Raw genomic sequence first — 20,406 nt, 5'->3', positions numbered from 1 at the left:
GAACTCTCTCATAAGATGCCTTATCAGACCCATAAACATCCCCTAATTCAGTAAACATCTGCATTACCGAATGACCAAGTGTTGTGCAAACTTTTATATAAGCTCTAATTTCTTCAATATTCTCAACCCCTTTCCCAACCATTTTCACAACAATGGTCATCGACTGGCTCTATTGAAATGACTATAAGTTTAAAACTATGTGGAGCTGAAGGCTTGTGTTTCTATCATTGTAAAGGTATTGAATAGAGCTATTTAAAAGTATCATCATGAAAGGTGAAGATAACGAAATCGTGCAAAGCGTCATTGCGCTGTGGTACAATACACATTACATATCGAACTGCCCTCGTATAATTATGTCAATGAAGAAATCTCAAACAACCTCAAAACTTGAGTTTGCTTGGTACATGGCAGACAACATTGATATCGTTGACAATATGTGGTTTTCTGATGAATATTAGTATCACCTTACCAATAAACAAACTGTCATACTTGGTGGAAATGAGGAATCTTAGCGCTAGAATGATGATAACCTGTCATTGGGTCGGATGTTTGTTTCATACCAAATGCTAGTACACTCTTAGTACACTAATTTCATTACAGGATATTTCGTTTACGTGCTTTACAGAAGGACTCATGGCGGTTGTGACCGGTCAATAGGCGATGCAGTCTCCTCATAGGCACCTGACCCACCACCTCCGATTTTTTTCTAGGGATCTGAATGTGTAGTACTCTCAATCTGTATTCTTTATAGGATATTTGAGATTCATCAATGTTCGTTATTTTCAACTTTTCATTTCATGAAATCTAAATTCTGTAACATAAATTATCGGTTTAAGAAAATGGCATTTTGGTTAAAACGTCACAATCTCTAGCATGAATGGTTCAATTTGTGCACTTACATATGCATTGATTGTCATACTCTGCATTCATTTTCGATTCGGGTTTTAATCTGCGTGTTAATTTCAATGACAGAAACAATAACACAGATCATCTGCTCATAAATTCAATTTTCAACGAACTAGTCTTAAGACAAAACAGTGATCAATACGTCTTCAGTTTTAGCCAGCAGTTTATAATGTATTTCATTTTCAGTCTCATAGTTTCATCTATTCACAAAAATAACACACCATTATTGGATCACACGCTGCACGCCGTTTTTAATATCAAATTACTAGAAGTTAATATATTTTTAGAGTTTAATGATATTGGATAATCTACCAAATATTTCATATGAATAATGGTTGCTTTCATTGAAATGATTACTAGGAATAAATAACACTTGGCAGCGAGTTATCCCGAATAACATTGTATATGATTGCATATCTGTATATAAATCTTTTTACGTACTGTAGATTTCTATTTTTAGTACCTCTTACTTACACATTTAAGTGTGAAATTAACTGATTAATTGATACATTTTTTTCATGCATAAGTACAAAATAATATTTCTTGATACAGGGTTTCATATTGTGATTTAAGAAATATTCCTTAATATTAATTGGCTTTTGTAAAAAACCAGAGCTCTATCTAGGGGAACATTTGTTCTCGTAATTAAGAGATAATTATCTCGTTATCACCACAGAGTATGTAAAGAAAATATATCTCTTGATACCAATCATAGATTATTAAGAGATTTAACGTATATTTGACGCACATAGAAAAATGTAAAAGGATTTGCCACTTCGTGTCTTTCGTGTTAAGGAACTTAAAAATAATAATAGGGTATTATTACAAGTCACGATCTCTTGTGTAGAGGGGAAAAGGTGCAACTGAAATATCACTAAATCATGAAATACAATACACAATATTATGAGTAATAATCTTTTTTGCACGTTTGAATTGTTAAGATTTAGTCGTGCCTATACGAGAGAAAGGTGTATAATTGTTGATATACATGCTACATGACCCACAGGTCAGACTTCTGTGAGACGTAAAAGACATTTCTTCTGTTTTCTTCTTACGAATTGATTTAGGTAAGATATAAAGATATGGTATATCAATCAGTTCATTGTTGAACAAGGATGTATTTTGATGTGACTGACTCATACTGATTTCACTTTATTTTGCAGCTTTTTTGTTACAACTGATCGATGAATTACAATGAATTACAAACTGATTCGGGGGCCTCCGTGGCCCAGTGGTTAAAGCATCGCGCTCAAAATCACACGGCCTCTCATTTCTGGTCGGTGCAGGTCCGAATCCCGCTCGCGCCGGTAAGTGAGAAAGTTTCCCAGTTTACTTTCGGAAGGTCGTTTGTATCTTCCCAGGTACATTCTAACTGTGTTCTCTTTTCCACCAATAAAAACTGGGCGCCACAAAATAACTTTAAAAGTGTTAAGTGTGGCGGAAAACAGCAAAACACAAACAAACACACAAACTGATTCCCGTGAATTGGAAATCTCACCGACCATACATTGAAATCATTTTAAAAGAACTACTGCCACGCATTACCAATATTTTAACCTCTTATAGGGTGTACTTCCGTCTTATCCAGTAACCCATATTTTTAAACCGTTTTTATTGAACTTTTTCTTCCCGTAAAACTGCAACCTGTTGGGCTGCGTTTTAAAGAAAAGCGAATTTTCAACTAGACATAGAAAAATATAGATTAACGAGCAGCAACTCTCAGTGCAATCAATCTCAATGAAGATACAAAAAATATTTCACCTGACATGGTTCAGAAACAATATCAGGACTGTGATTTTGTGTTGAAGTGTGTAAATTGGAACCTTGCCGTGTCAGGTTTACATAAACTTCGTTTCATTATCTCAACGTTTGTTGCCATGTGGTCTCCCACAAATAAAAGAAATACAGCTTCTGATTATAGTTGACGTATGTATGGACTCCGTTCTACGTCGATCCTCTCTCTATCTAAGTCTATGACTTTATAGATAATCACACACTTATATTAGCTTTATCAAAGGAGAGAGAACATTCGCAAGTAAGAGAAATGCGTAGTGATCATAAACATCTGTATAACCTTTAAGAATTTAAGATAAATGCAATAACAGAATAAATTCTGGTTGGAAGTAAACCTTCAGGTTTCAACACAATACCTTTTTTCTGATACTTCTCTTTCCGCATGCCTCCACATTTGAATGAAGGTATTTACATATGTACTCAGTTACCACAATACATTTAGATAGTAGCCACTCTGTTTTGTTTTCAAATTAATCATGAATACCTTCAAAAGTAATAAAAAACTAATACAATTCTGACACCTCGATGATCGTCTTCTACATTTTAAGTTAACGATGCAAGATCAATTTGAAAAGCTTAAAAATGTATAATGCATACACATGATTATATTTGTTAAGTTTACAGCTTTAAACACAGTGCACTCGTTCCAGAGTTATTTATACAGTTGATTTCAAAACATACTAAACACTTCCTGGTGTTTATACTGGCAATCAGGAACGTAAATTCGGGAATGGACGTTTTTATTATCATCCTCCTTTCACAGATATTATATTCATATGGATATGGTAAGTACATGTTTATTAAATTACTTATCATAATTATTACAAACAGCAGGATACTACTTTCATTTCAGACTATTCTAGATATCGACGATAAAGATAATGGTGTATAATGAATCGATTTAAAACAAGTTAAAATGAAAACACTCTTGTAAATAGTTGATACTGTATCGAAATATATCGCATTTCTGTAATGCATATTACCATATGATAAATCAATGATCCAAAGATTAACATTTTCTTTAAATGAACATAACTGAATAAATACGCAATCATGAATGGAAAATACAGTTAAATGTATCACTTTAGAATAAGGAGATGTGGGTCAAAATCTTTTCTCTTAAATCTTGAACCTACAGTCGTATCGTTAGTAGTGATATTTCGTTTCTTTAGATAATCTGATTGTATTGTTTATATTCACACTACTGATCCTTGACGTGTGAGTGGTAATCTGTAATCTACACAACAAAATGAAATAAACCCTACAGAAACGAAAGGAAACTAACACTAAACCAAAAAAAACCATCGAAACCAATCACAACAAAGCAAGAACAGTCAGGTTCACTTTTTTTCAATTGGAGTATAAAAATACTCTAATCAAGGTAATTTGACTTATTTCAAGCGTTAAAGAAGGGTGATTCCGAATTTTTTTATTATCATCCTGCAAATAGAGTTTGCGTATTGCAGATTGTAGATTGTGTATTGCTTAATTGTAGATTGATCAAGGCAGTGAATATAGCTAAATTCCCCAGGGGTAGATGGCAGTAATTTGTGTCGCCATAATAGCATTGAAAAGTTTACCCTACATGTGCCTATGAGCTGTAATATAATTAATATGTTTCTGAACCAATGTGAATTGAAGACAACGAACAGTGATCAATCTCATAACTGACCGGAAGCAATTCTATCCATGAAAGATTTGGAATAAGGAGTCAAAATCCATCCTCATCCTTTGGAACCTTTGGGTGGTACCCCTACAACCCAAAACAGAAAATGGGAAATGATAGCCCGTGGGGTCCTTTACCTTACCCTGATATTTCGTCGACCTCATCTTCATACATTACAACCACAGAGGTAGTCAATTGATCCGTGATTGGTCTATAGCATAGGGAAAATGTCAAAATTAATCCGAATGAATCAATGTCGCTTAACATAGACTATTTTCCTTCATAAACCAGTGGACACTTTATCCCTTAGTCCCATGACAGAGTAGAAATATAGACTTGACAGATGTCCCGATCCCCTTGATCTAACAAGTGATATCCTTACAAACTCAAAATGAAAACGAGAATAGAGTCCTATAGATCCCCTACCTTGCCCTAATATTCAGTCTGTCTTTTCATCAAATATTAGCGTTGAAGAGGCCATCCTTACATTCTTCTATCAAATATGTGATGCATGACTTTAGAATAATGAGATATCAGTCAAAATCTTTTATGTTAAATCTTGAACATACACTCGTATCGTCCATAGTGAGATTTCATCTCTTTAGATAATGGACTTTTCAATTAATCTGATTGTATCTATTATATTTACACTAGTGGCCCTTGACGTGTGAGTGGTAATCTATAATCTACACAATAAAATGAAATAAACCCTACCGAAACGAAAGGAAACTAACACTAAACGAAAAAAACCCATCAAAACCAATCAAATTAAAAACGAGAACAGTCATGTTCACTTTTTTGTTCAATTGGAGTATACAAAATACACTATATAATTAATAATACCTAGATATTTGGTAAAGAAGACCATGGTTACATAATCAAAGTTCTGTGACTGAAATAAAAAAAAGACATCATCTCTTACTCTATCGATTTCTGCATCTCTCTTCTCCCTCCTCTAACTTTATGGATGTACACTGGTTTTACCGTTTTCCCGTTTAATGATTGACCCTACAGTATACAAACGAAAGAGATGCTAAATGTAAAATACTTTGATGATTATTTTATCACCTAGGGTTTAGTATTGAGTTTGGAAGAGAGAGAGAGAGAGAGAGAGAGAGAGAGAGAGAGAGAGAGAGAGAGAGAGAGAGAGAGAGAGAGCACTAAAAACCTACAAAACGTTTCCCCCGAAAGTTACGAGATTGATCACAATTCGGTATCTTCACCTTTCCTAGTTGAAAAGATAAATATGTCATGGAGTGATTTACTTCCAGTTTATTTTTATCCGTAATTTTCTATTGTAGTGCGATTGGGTAGGAGTATTGACCCATGCAACATTTAGTCTTGCAATTATGCACAGAAGGTGGCATACATTATATGCATACCTACGAAAGTATTGTTCTGCAATGAATATTTAAATTGTATCACTATGTACGTAAAATAATCCGTGGGTATACTTTAATGAGTTAGATTCCTTTTAGAAAAAATGACCTTTTCAACAAAATGTGTAGAGAACAAAGCCATCAAACTAGTTATAGGAACACCGGAAGTAACACATGGTCCTTCACTACTTGGGAGGGGGTGATATATGTGTTATCATTAAAAGTAAAGATAAGTGGCTACAGTGTGTACAATTTCTAGTTCACCAAGTGAATATCGATATTTCACTCTACATGCACCCCTGTACACTCGCATACTTTTCATTACTTAATCATGACCATGAAAAGGTAGAAAGACTAAAATCTTAAATACACATTGTACAATACTTCAATGTAAAATTTAACCAACTCTTAATCCAACTATTTGTTATCCTTTTTTTATTAAAAACTTTTATTAAACACAAAGACTAAATGTTATTTTGGCAGTCAATAATTTTATATAAAAAACTGACAATTTACTTAAGTTAAGAAGTACATACGTAGATATTAATCGAGGTCACTGACTGGAATCAGTGAATATCCAATTTGACCTCTGTGTACAGTGATGACGGACGTAAAGTGTAGTCAGCAGGTGATGACGACCTACGTCACTTAGTGAAACCAGTGGATATCTTAGTTTGATCATTATGTACAATATATTATGGAGGCAAGTATTGCCCACGCGTATTGTCTCGATTGAAGTCAGCATTTCGCAAATTCTATGGTCGTTATAACGATCTGGTTCGTCGGTACAGCCTCGCATTGGGTCAAATGCTATCTGACATGTTTCATACCGATTGTTAAGGCGTTCTTGGCACACTGATTTGATTGAGGATAACTCCGTTTACCTGATCAGGATATAGGGCTCGTGGCGGGTGTGACCGGTCGACGGGGATGCTTGCTCCTCCTGGGCACCTGGTCCCACCTCTGGTGTGTCCGAGGATCTGTGTTTGCCCAACTATCTATTTTGTATTGCTTATAGGAGTTATGAGATTGATCACTGTTCGTTTTCTTCACCTTCCACAAGATTCAATATAGCTGTCACCTTGGGTACTAACTAGCAAAAAAAGAAAATTCCCTATGAAATATATTATAACATATTAATGTACGTTTAATTGCTCAAGATCATATGTGGATAACACAAAAACAATCACATTTCATATTACGTAGCAATATTACAACATGCTTCCTCTAAACTTTATTCAATCTATCATTTTGAAGAAATCCATGTTAACTAGGTGAAAATACCGCCAATATATGTGTGTATTAATGCCTGATAGTTTATGAGAACTACCCTGCATGTGCATGTGTAATGGGTGCTCTAGAGATGTGGAAAATTGTGAGATATGTCATCCTTTCAAACGTTCATATTCTTGTTCAAACTGTGCACACATGTTATCTACATAATCTCATATTATTATCAACCATAATACGAACATTCCAATTATAAAAAAAAGTCTCAAACACGTGTTAAAAATGTGGGCATGCAGCATTCATTCAGAGTGAGACAACACCTGGACAATAACATGCAGAATGATTGGAGAGAAAATATACAAGTTTATTTTTCTAGTATGTCAATTAATAAAATTAAATGTGGCTGTAAACACAGAACATGAAAATTACTTTAACCACACGTGCATTTGTACACATTTTTACTGCCTAGACACCTGTCTGTACTTGTATAAATTATTATTACATGTATTAAAAAAAACGAGTGGTACTACTTGATTGTCAGGTATCAAACATATACATGTGTGTCTATAACACTGAATGTCGGCTAAACTTGTAGTATGTGAACAAACAATTACGAATATGATCTGTAAATACTACCACTGAAGTAATGTGTATATGCATAAAACACCGTAATTGTTGTCTGTTTTGATTGCTGAAAATTTCAGGCATCCATATATTGGTTTTTTTATTTCAAGAATTTACCTCGATTTTTCCGATTTCAAAGTTGTACAGCTAACATCTTCATATCGTCTTCGACATGTGCGTAGTAAGTGCTTTTTAGACTCCAATCCAAACATACGACGAACTTCACCGTGTTATTTCTCATCATAATGCCTTGTCATGTGTAGTTAAATCAAGGTAAGTTCACTTATTTTAAGCGTAGAAGAAGGGTGATTCCGAAATGATTTATATGAGTGCAGATTGTAGATTGTGTATTGTTCAATTGTAGATTGATCAAGACGGTGCATATAGCTAAAATTACCAGGCGTAGATGCCAGTAAAATGTGTCGCCAAAATAGTATTGAAAAGTTTACTGATCTGTTATATCATTAATATGTTTCTCAACTAATGTGAATTGAAGATAAATAACAGTGATCAATCTCACAACTCACCGGAAGCATTTCTATTCATGAAAGATTTGGAATGGGGACTCACAATCTGTCCTATCCCTTTGAGCCTCTGGGTGGTGCCCTTAAAACTCCAAACTGATAATGGGAAATGATAGCCCATGGGGTCCTTTACTTTGCCATGATATTTCGCCCACCTCATCTTCATAGATTACAACCACAGAGGTAGTCAATCGACCTGTGAAGGGCCTAGAAGATACGGAAAATGTCAAAATCAATCCGAGTGAATCAACAATGTCGCTTATCATCAACCACTTTCTTTCATAAACTAGTGGGCACTTTGTCCGTTAGTGCAATGACAGTAGAAATAGGGACTTGACAGATGTCCCGACTCCCTTAATCTAACAAGTGATACAACAGGGGATGCTTACTTCTCCTGGGCACCTTATCCCACCTCTGGTGTGTCCAGGGGTCCGTGTTTGCCCAACTATCTATTTTGTATTGCTTGTAGGTGTTATGAGATTGATCACTGTTCGTTATCTTCACCCTTACAAACTCAAAAAGAAAACGAGAATTGAGTCCTATAGATCCCCTACCTCGCCCTAATATTCATTCTGTTTTTTCATCAAATATTAGCGTCGAAAAGGCCGTCATAACATTCCTGTATGAAATATATTATGCATAATATCAAAGTTCAAGTGAGCTAAACCGTACTCTTTGATGATATTGACGTACTTTCTTGATATTCCCTCCCATTTATTATCGAGGAAGTGTTTACACAGCGGCGTTAAGGTGTCCCGGGGAAAATAACAAGTAATAACAGCATATTCATATTAAAGTAAAATTCTTCCAAGCGTAGCATATTTTTAGTAAAATTTGTTTGTCAATACATAAACAAGCATCTTATCCCGTGGGGAAATCCTTCGCTTAACTATTACGTCGTCATACAAGTGACGTAAAGCTATTTTTATCCGTTAGACTTTTAATTGTTTATCACCTTGGCAAAGGTGAAAGATACACTCAAATCATGTGCAGTTTGGGCTTGATAGGTCGACATTGATATGGTAAATTTAAAACGTGATAAAGATTGGTACAATATCCTTTTAAATATAGCCATTGCCATAATTTCAACTCAAATGTTGGGCATTTTCCACATTCATATCTAAATCGTATCTGAACGAGTCAAAATGTTTTACCTTCCGAATCCAAATCCTAAATATGCAACTAATTACCTTTAAGAGTATGCCTTGATCGAAATAAAATATCGTCATCTTTCACCTGTGCCAAGTCGATATGTACATGTGTTCGTTTTTTTTTTTATTTGATTTCAAATGACTATACACATCATGGGCGATTTCAAGGTCAAAAACATTCCTTTACAGTGTTTCGTGCACACAATATACACAAATATGAAACTTATATATTATCAAAGAAAACTGGGGGAAATCATCTGACAAACATTTAAACATATGCAAGGTGAAGATAACGAACAGTAATTTAAGCAATGATATACAGCTTGAACACTAGATAACGGAAGTAAATAGCGAGAAAATATCATGACAGTTTCCCCGTGATACAACTATAGACGTGTACGTCATGACGTACTTTTATACTGTGACATCATATAGTGTGAAGTGCACCGATGTACATTTTATGATGTTTGTTATAACTTCACTCCGGACACCTTAACCCTGCCGTGTATTTCATTATCTAACATTTCTCCTTACAGTCCTTTTTTCAAAATATTTAATTACTTTATTTCCTTTCTAATCACTCGTCAGGTAGGATAATGTAAAACTTATACGGTACCAATTTTAATGCACCAGATGCGCATTTCGACAAATAATGTCTCTTCAGTGATGCTCAACCGAAATGTTTGAAATCCGAAATAACTATGAAATTTTGGAGCTAAATATAGCCAAAAACAGCGTGCCAAAAAAATGGAGCTCAGAAAGACGAAGATAATGAACAGTGATCAATCTCATAACTTCTATAAGCAATACAAAACAAAGTTTGGCAAACATGGACCCCCGAATATACCATAAGGATACAACAAACAACTTTGCGCCAGGAATGCTTCAGAAATTATTATGTTTTTAAATATCTATAAAATGTGTTCGACTCCTCTTGGTTCCTGTTTGAATGGGATGGCCCCTAAAAATTGATATCGTAAAATATGTCTTGAATTTGTTTACATTTTTGTTCTATAATGTTTAACAAAATACTTATAAGTATCAATCTATTTGGGTTATTCAAATTAATGATCGAGCCTGCAGTTCCTTAAAAGGGAAAAGAAATGAAGAAGCAATTTGTTTAGAATGACATTCTGAGCAATCTATGTTCTATATTGATTTACAAGATATTTTTTGTTTAAGAGACATGGAACATAGAACTTTCCAATTCTGTTCACAATAATCTTTTATTACGTATTACATTATAAAATCTCAACAACATATACCGAAACTAGTTTACATAACAAAGAATTGTGACCTTGTGAATTGTGTATCTCCCATGTACCTCAATAACTAACATTCAAATGTTTACTGACCATTAGGAATACCTTAGTTAAGCATTTTAAACATTGAAAATAGGTGGGGTGGATAAGTTTCAGCTCAAATCATGTCCATGACCCTTTAACAAAATATTTCTAGTTTTCAAAATCATATAAGTTATTCAGCTTTAGAGGAAATGTTCTGCATTCCTGTAAAGAAGACGTAAATCAAAATTTGAAAAGGGCATTTTTGTTTAGAGTCAGTCTCACCAACTTCTGTTAGATAACTCTTTGCCAAATATTTTTGATAAAAGGTAGAAAACATCAAAGTTTAATACATTCTTACTTCAGAAATTCCTAATTGCGTAATCAATTTTTACTTTGCTGACATCAGCTGTTACAAAACGTGAAAACAAGCAATTATTTCAATAAAAGCTGAAGATAACGAAGAGTGATCAATCTCATAACTCCTATAAGCAATACAAAATAGATACTTGGACAAACACGGACCCTTGCACACACGAGGTGAGATCAGGTGCATAGGAGGAGTAAACATCCCCTGTCGATCGGTTACACCCACCGTGAGCCCAATGTCCTGATCAGGTAAACGGAGTCATCCGTAATCAAAATCAGTGTGCCAAGAACGGCCTAACAATCAGTATGAAACATGTCAGACAGCATTTGACCCAATGATAGGTTGTATTGACGAACTAGATCGTTATAACGATCATAGAATTTGCGAAATCCTGACTTCAATTGAGAATGTTGGAACCCCTGCAGCATCAAATTGTTTGTCAGTATCTTGCTTCGATTTAAAAACTGACTATATGCAGAACAACCTCTTGCGTATCGAATCAGTTCAAATATATAAACACAATATGTAGATGATAGTAGAATATTGCTACATAAATATGGGAAGTTGACGATGGAGAAGCTGAAATCATCCCGTTTGTCATAAAGTTGAGTTATGAGTTTGCCGTTAATGTCTACTTTCAATAAAATATCTAAGTGTCTTTTATTTCGAGCTCACAGGGATATAGCGAATCGACATATGAATGAAAGTTATCATTGTTAATAGACAAAACATCGTCGATATATGTAAATGTAGAATTGAAGGCCACAGGAAGAGATTTCTTCTTTTCGCGTATATTTCTTTAATAATTCTTTTAAAAATGTTTTTACTTCTGGAGATATTTTTCTAAAAAATACGTTTGATTCACTCCCCTCCCTTTATTGGTTTCTAAAAACTTGATATTGTTATATGAAAGGTAAAGAAAACGAACCCGCTTTAGCCCTATATCTTAACCAGGTACACAGAGCAATACGTAGTGAAAATCAGTGTACCGGGAACGGCCTAACAAACGATATGAAACACGTCATACAGTATTTAATCCAATGATAGGTTGTATTTCCAAACTACATTATCATGACGACCATGGAATGACTTAAAATGAGACTGTTGAGACTCCTGTAACATTAAATTCCTTGTTGGTAGTCTGTTTTGATTCAAAAACTGATCAGACGCGGAACAAGCCCTTGCACATTGAGATATATAAACACGAATACTACTTATGTGCAGTATGTATCATTATAACAAATGAAAGAAGATATGTGTACTTTAACTGGATCGTCCTAGCCTCCTAGAAAAGTATAGAACCTAGGATTATTTATTTCTTATTTTAGACGATATATCAAAGAATCAGTATGCAGTACAATCAACAACTTCTTATTGTGTCCCGCAATCAAATTGTGTAGCAGACAATGCAGTTGACGGAATCTATAGCACGTGTATGAAGGCAAACATCATTGGTACAACTACCTCGGACAAGACAGTGTGGTGGTCTGTGGATCTTGGCAATATACACAGCATATACAGCGTTAGTATACTGTTTAAAGACTATGGATCTCAATATGGTACATTTTACAGTAAATGCAATACAGTCTTATTTCTTACACATAAGTTAGCATAAGAATAAACACTGTTAGCATTGGGTAAAATTAGCGTTACCACTTAGCCAATAAGCAATGTTACCAATGCAATTCACAATAAAATTGCCAGAAAATAAATTTTAGAATACTGATTTACAGAGAAACAAGATTAGCATTCGCATGCATCCTTGGCATTTAACCGCAACCATCCATAGCTTTGTATTTTAATTTCATTTCTTATATTTTATTCAAATTATCACAGCCTGTTGCAAGTTTTTCAAGTGGATCATTCAGATACAAATCCTAAAGTTTATTTTCAAAATAGGAATGACGGTTGACTAGCAGGTGTTTGCATTTCCAAAGATATATCTGCAAAATAGACGTTAACAGTTAACATGTCAGTTGTCCGTTAAGTCTGACCATAGCTAAATATCTATGAATAATGCTTTTGAAAACAAGCTCTGCAGACATGTTTCGTGTAATAAACTTACAATGGTAGGTAGATATATCCTGATATCAAAAGACATATCACATGTTACATAATTGATTGTTTCAATGTTTTCAGCAAAATTAATTCTTTTTCCCACCAACAAATATGTTAAGAAGTATTTTGCATGGTTTTCGAGTTTGAAAGGCATAAAATTCACACCTTGCGATATGCATAATTACTTTCGATATTTTACGCGCCATTATGTATATCATATGCGACCCCGGGCGAAAAGGTTGGAAATCAGTTGTTCGACATTTTATAAACAGATTATATTTAATCCACAGAACACCAATTATCACATAATTGGCTGGTATATAACATTACATTAAGGGTCTCTTGTGATGTTTGAGGGTGTACTAGTAGTGAGAAGAACAGATTTAGATTGAGTTTCTACATAATTGTCGAACGAAGGTGAGAGGGAAAAGACGTTGATATTTTTTGTTGGCGTACGGACTTACCATAAACACTCCAGTCGCCTCTATCTATGTACGTAATCAACAAGCAGTTGACGAGCGACCCAGATAAACTGCGAGAAAGTGATAAACAACTGAAAGTCTAGCGGATGAAAATAGCTCTACGTCACTTGTAATAGTTTAGCTAAGGATTTTCCCACGTGATACGATGTTTGTTTATATATTGACAAACGATTTCTACTAAACGTACTCGACGTTTGAAAGAATTTTACTTTGATTTGAATATGCTGTCATTACTTGCTATTTTACTCAGGACACCTTAACCCCGCTATATATGCACTGTTGACTAAAACATACAAGACTCGGGGGAATTAGTGAACATCGAAATAAATGTTGTCAATGGTAAATGAATTAAGCGACTAAAACCTGGGATTTAAAAAAATATCTAACACTACTTTCACAACCAGTTGATCGAAGAAGGTCGCATGTGACATTATTTGTCGAAATGCGCATCTGGTGCATCAAAATTTGTGCCGTAATACAAATACGGTATCAGGTTTACTTCACTGTACCACGTATCTACCTAACTAATTAACGATACTTTTTGTAATCGGTTTTTAAATTTCAACCCGTATTGTAGGTATCACCGCAATGTTTCGACCAATTATCAAAAATAATTACTATAAGCATAAGAAAGACAAAATACACATAATTTTGTATACTTTTGAAACATGCGATATGTCAATAGACAGTTAGCATATATGATATTCTCTGCCTTCTCTCAAGTGTAAAAATATGTCCAGTAAGTGCAAGTTATTTGTCGTAATCTAGCAATATATGAGATATCAACAAACAAGCTAGCGATTTCTTTTTTCATTCTTTTCTAACGTGAACGAGCTATACGTCGAGAACAGGTTTATTTAATCCGAATTAACCCGTTAGATGTGCGCTAAACAGATTTGACTATATCGGTCCCCAAGGCAAACGATCCTAAAATTGAGATATTTAGTCTTGAACTGCATTCAACATCCGACTTCCAGATCCCGTCACATACAAGTAAGTTTTCAGTCGAAAATTTCACAGGCCTTTACTAATTTAAATATCGAAGAGAGGTTAAAACCAAAACTATACTTTACCATCACCATTTTGTTAACTGCTTAAATCGTTTTACTTTTAAGGGTTTATTTAGATCCACTAAACAGGCATATGTATTAATACTTGACATATATTCATTTATTCAACTATCTATATGAAATATTGAATAATAAATTTTTCAAAAAGTAATTAATAATGTAAAGCCTCAATCGTTCTGAGATGCTTTATTCATTTATATAGCAACGTACATAGATCTATCTAGTGAAAGCTGAGAAAAGGTAAAACCAAAAATTGATATTCAGACATGACAATGATGGTGTTCTATACATAACAAATTTGGAGGGAGTTTAAGCCCCAATAATCAATTAGAGATATTTCGGTATGAGTACCTAAGCAAGAACTCTCTGCAACTTTACAATGACTGACATTCAATAATACAAATAAATTCCACAATACTGAAATATGTTCAAATAGATTCGTGCTTGGTATACACTATACACTGCACTTCGTATCAATCGATTCCAAAAAGTACAGGGGATATCAACATTATGCATAGATAGTCAACAAAATTAACTCAAATAAAGACAATGCGAATATGCTTAACTATGAGCTTACAGTTTGTTGGGCCGTACAATGTCCTAAACTCGAAAATTATTGTAAACACATGTGCCCAATTGGGCGGAAGTACGTTTAAACAACATTTCCAACACAAAGTAGATCGTACAAAGAATATTCGTAACACAGTAGCATTACAAATAATGTAGTGTATTATCTCACCACTCCCTCCAATAATAGCATCTAATTACAATATCTAAATGAACCTGGAACATAAAGACAGCCGAAAGTAGTTGGGTTTTTGGGGGTTTTTTTGCATTAAGATAAACTGTTTATCAAACTTTCCAAGTCAAAATGGACCAGACTAGAAAACACCAGAAGCGTATGTAAAGGTAGAACGTGTAAAGAAAAATATTACAATATATACGTAACATTTATGATATAAAAGGATCGAGTTTATTTGCATCAACTCACTCCTAAATCTAATTTTATTAATTGCCAAAGAAATTACTGGACCTAAAATACAGCAATCTTTATTTCGCTAACTTGTAGTAGGATACAGATTGTGAATCTTAACTTTAATTCTAAATTTATTCAACAAGCCATTCACTCTCATTATGGTTTGAAACTTTGAAAAATGTATTCAATTCATTTTTTTTTTAACTTGTGTGCAAAAAGTACCAAAATATGAAATTTAAATATCATATCATAAAACCTTCCCTACACACTAACCTACAATTGAAGAATATTAACAGTAAATACATTACTGTCATACTGTATCCTAACCATGGTGAATTGAAGTCATTAATGAAGTTCAATGTATTTTAATGAAATTTTTGCTAATGGTGATATCACATTTAGAATTCGATTCACATGTATCATCTCTCTTTCTCCAATCCCCCACATTAAAATAGAAGCAATGGTATCCACAGGTTTTTTATGGGCGAAATTCCCCCTTCATGTATTTCTTTAAAGGGCATGGACACGATATGAGCTGAACATTTTCAAATTTTATTTATTCCTTTCTAATGTTTACAATGCTTAACTAAATCATTACAAATGAAAAACTGAAATCTCAAAATTGTCAGCTCAAATCGTCGTCACACTCCTTTAATAGTCAACGAAATAAACAAAAAACATTAAAAACAAAGACGGGGAGGAGGAATCTTGTACATAGCACCTGTAGTGGTATATTCAATAAAATTAATTATAATACTGCATTTTTTATGATTTATAGATATTGACACTTTTGTGGGTTTTTTTTTTTTTTTTTTTTTTTTTGTAAAAGGAAATTTCCTATGTGAAGTGGCAAACAGTCATAAGATTTCCATTCATTCAACATATATGATTCTATATAGGGCGTGCACCACGAATTTAAACGACTTTGGAATTAATTCCACTTTCAAATGACAAATTCTTTAAAGTCAAGTTTCAATTTTAGACACATTTAATACCCCAGTCAATGGGTCTGATGTATATGAGTAACCGTACCTATACTGGATTCCTAAACTTCATAAAAATCCTTACAAACAACGATTCATTGCTGGATCCAGTACGTGCTCCACTAAGTCCCTATCTTTGCTTCTCACGAACTAAATTAACAGCGAAGAAGGAGAAACTTCAAACTGATTGTGCGATTATATATGCCAGAAGTGGTGTAATTCATGTGTGGATTATAAAAAGTGCTAAAGATCTTTTAGTAAACTTGAAAGCACAACATTTTCTCAAATAAACAACATCAAAACGTATGACTTTTCAATACTTTACAGGACCGTTCCTCCTGATAACCTAAAGACTAGACTTTTTGACGTGTAGTTTAGGAATCCAATACAGGTACGGTAACTAATATTCATTCGACCCATTGAATGTGCCTTATGATTATCACAAATAAAGCAGTTCATAAACATGTGTCCAACTTTAAAACGTGGTTATCTATTGTACGACGACAACACTGTTATAATACTTTTTCACATCGTTACCAAACATTGTTTCTCTAAGAACTACTTTGAATAAGGACAATAAGCACACAACTGCTGGCAAAACAAAAATCAAAATACATAATGCAAATTATTAATTGGAAAAAATAAATTAACGAAATCTGGATCGAAAATTCCACTCTCTTGCTTAATCGTTTTTTCTTACAATTTATTTACTCTAATTTTCTTTACTTGTATAAAGGTAGCAGAATCGCGATGACAAAGAAGCGGAGTAAAGTCGTACAGACTCTGACTCATTCTGCTTTCCATTATTTCGTTTTTCCATCAGGTCTTCACCTTTGCTATCAATTATCTCTCCGCTCACAGTTTTGAGTTCACCGTTCACCAATTTCTCGATTACGAAACGTTCATCGTTCGCTCACCGTGCGTTCACCGTTCGTTCAGCATGAAGCATATTTTGCATTTTCTTTCGAAACTTCAATTATCATTTCTTTTTTCACATACAGTTTGCATATCCATGCATAAGAACCAAAAATAGCATGTGAATGTTTAAATATATCATTAGTCAAAATCTTATAATGTACCAAGATGACAACCCAATGTTCTTGATTTATTACGCATGCAATTGTTTAGCTTTTTTTAATTTCCTGTGTATCCATGTATCTTTGTATTTTCTTTCCGCATATGTTGTATGTATTACTGTTAACTTACTTTAGTTTCGTGAGAAATATACATTCAATATTTGCATTTTCCTTTCCCCATTCCTGTTTGTTTTATCAATGAGTCAGGAACCAGAATTAAAATCTCTAATTCCAATGTACCTACTTATGATAACAACGTCGAAATCAATATAACTGAAACTCATAATCAAGCTGCATTCTTGATTTGAAAAGAAAATACATAATAGGATATCGATAACTTTGATAGATTAAAAACAGATTTCTAAACAACATGAACTGATACAGTTCAACTGTATATATGATGAAACAAAGATAACAAACAGTGATTAAGGACGTTAGCTCCTCGTGTTTTGAGCACAACTGCGCAGGATTCTATAACTTGGTTTGTACTGGTTCAATACTGATGTCATTGGTCCAAACACATTACACATATATTACTTAACTCTAGTCAGTTAAAAAAATGTTTCAATTCAAAATTTGAAAGGATTTGACAGGGATTATATTTTGTTTTCGATGTTGAATCAAAACATTCGAATACTGCATGATTTTACAATTTTCGCTTTCTCCAATATATCCTCAATTTTATACCCCTATGCGTGTATCTCAGTTTTATAATTTATTATACAAGTAATTCAGATTTAGAACTAATTCAAATATTGTCATTCATTACTTTGTTTGATATATTTTTTTCCAAACAGAACAGTGATTCATAAAAAACCTAATATGCCTGACAATTTATATAAATATTCAGTATTTTGGGTAATAATTTAAAAAAAATATCTTTAATTCCCACTTTTTTAGTTTCATTTTCAATTTCCATACAATTGTTTGTAATTTATTCCCAATTTTAGAATTTGACATTACTCTTAATATGTTCTTTTAAACACTGAAATTTTATCATGATTTTTTTCTGTATATCAAGTGCAGAAAGGTTATTTATTTCCCTTTCGACAGTATCAAAACATGTTGTACACAGCGGGGTTAAGGTGTACCGAGTAAAATAGCGAATAAGAACAGCATATTCAAATTCAACTACAATTCTTCCAAGCGTCGCATATTTTTAGTAGAAACCGCTTGTCAATACATAACCAAACGTGGGCAATTCCTTCGCTTAACTATCACATCGCCATACAAATGAGTAGAGCTATTTTTATCCGCTAGACTTTTACTTGTTGATCACCTCAGCACATGTGAAAGGTGCACTCAAATCATTTGCAGTGTGGGCTTCATATGTCGACATTGATATGGTTTACGGATCGGTGCAACAGCCTCTCAAATATCGCAATTTCAATAATCCCAACTCAAATGTTGGGTATTTTCCACATTTACATCCAAATCGTATCTAAACGAGACAAAATATTCTACCTTCCGTATCAAAATCTTAAATCTACAATAAGTAACCTTTAAGAATATACCTTGATCGAAATAAAATATCGTCATCTTTCACCTGTCCCGAGTCCATATGTACATACGTTGATTTTCGTTATTCCAAATGACTATACACATCGGGGGCGATTTCAAGGTCACAAAGTAATATAAAGATTACTTTACAGCCTTTCATGTACATTATATATAAAAATGTGAGACTTGTATATTATCAAAGATAACTGAGAAAAAAAATCACCTGGCAAACAGATTTAAGATATAAAGCTTGAACACTAGATAACGGCAATAAAATAGCGAGAAAATATTATGATAGTTTCCCAGCGATACAACTATAGACCTGTACGTCGTGACGTACTTTTATATTGTAACGTCATACAGTGTGAAGTGCACCGAGGTACATTGTACTTTTTTTAACTTTACTCGTTACACCTTAACCCTACTGTGTATGTCTATATCATTAGAAGATATAATCATATATTTAATTTATGTAATTATTGACTTGTGTTGCTAATGAAAGGTGAAGATAACGCACAGTAATCAATCTCATAACTGCTATAAGCAATACAAATTAGATAGTTTGACAAACACGGATCCCTGGAAACACCAGTGGTGGGATCCGGTCCCTAGAGGAGTAAGCATCCCCGTTCAACCGGTCACACCTGTCGTGAGTCCTATATCCTTATCAGGTAAAATGTTGTGTTCACATATACAGATAAATAAAGTTTAAACGAATACATTTTGTGTGAATTTTAATTGCAAAAGGGTCAAGTTGAAAATACTATAACGTAATAACAAGCACTATCATCCACTTTTTTAATTTCCTACTTATCCTACAATGTAGAAATCAAAAGTACACTTTCCACGATATGACAGCTAAGGTGGAAACGTATTCAAATGTCTTATAAATCCCATAAAGAATACAAAATGAAGAGTAAGACAAACACGGACCTATAGACATACCAGAGGTGGGGTCAGGTGTCTAGGATAAATGTTACAATAAGCCAAAATAATAAAACTATGCGTCCCACCTCAACATCATTCTACCAACGATAATTAATTCTTGCTTAAATTATTCAAAACTTCTTGAATTAAGAATTAATTAATTTTCTTATCGTCAATTCTTGTATGATGCAAGGTGAAGATAACGAACAGTGATCAATCTCATAACTCCTACAAGCAATACAAAATAGATAGTTGGGCAAACACGGACCCCTGGACACACCAGAGGTGGGATCAGGTGCCTAGGAGGAGTAAGCATCCCCTGGATTAATCGTATATTTACTATTTTATCCCCATGCAAGAAATATATCCTTGCTTTTAGATAAATGTCTATCTCATAAGAAACATAA

The 20,406-nt window shown here is 33.8% G+C and overlaps 1 protein-coding gene across 1 annotated transcript in view; it reads left to right on the top strand.

Annotated features, from left to right (window-relative positions):
* The first annotated feature begins 3,388 nt into the window (after window positions 1-3,388).
* LOC130049203 (multiple epidermal growth factor-like domains protein 10) overlaps window positions 3,389-20,406 on the top strand; it is a 33,137-nt gene continuing 16,119 nt past the window's right edge. The window contains exons 1-2 of the mRNA XM_056146489.1: window positions 3,389-3,485; window positions 12,256-12,486. Coding sequence (XP_056002464.1) covers window positions 3,431-3,485; window positions 12,256-12,486 — 286 coding nt within the window. The 5' untranslated portion in view covers window positions 3,389-3,430. The remainder of the gene's footprint in view (window positions 3,486-12,255; window positions 12,487-20,406) is intronic.

The sequence above is a fragment of the Ostrea edulis genome, chromosome 8 (assembly GCF_947568905.1).
Source record: "Ostrea edulis chromosome 8, xbOstEdul1.1, whole genome shotgun sequence".
Taxonomy (NCBI): Eukaryota; Metazoa; Mollusca; class Bivalvia; order Ostreida; family Ostreidae; genus Ostrea; species Ostrea edulis.
The sequence above is the reverse complement of the archived record's forward strand: the minus strand, read 5'-3'. Positions and strand labels throughout refer to the sequence as shown.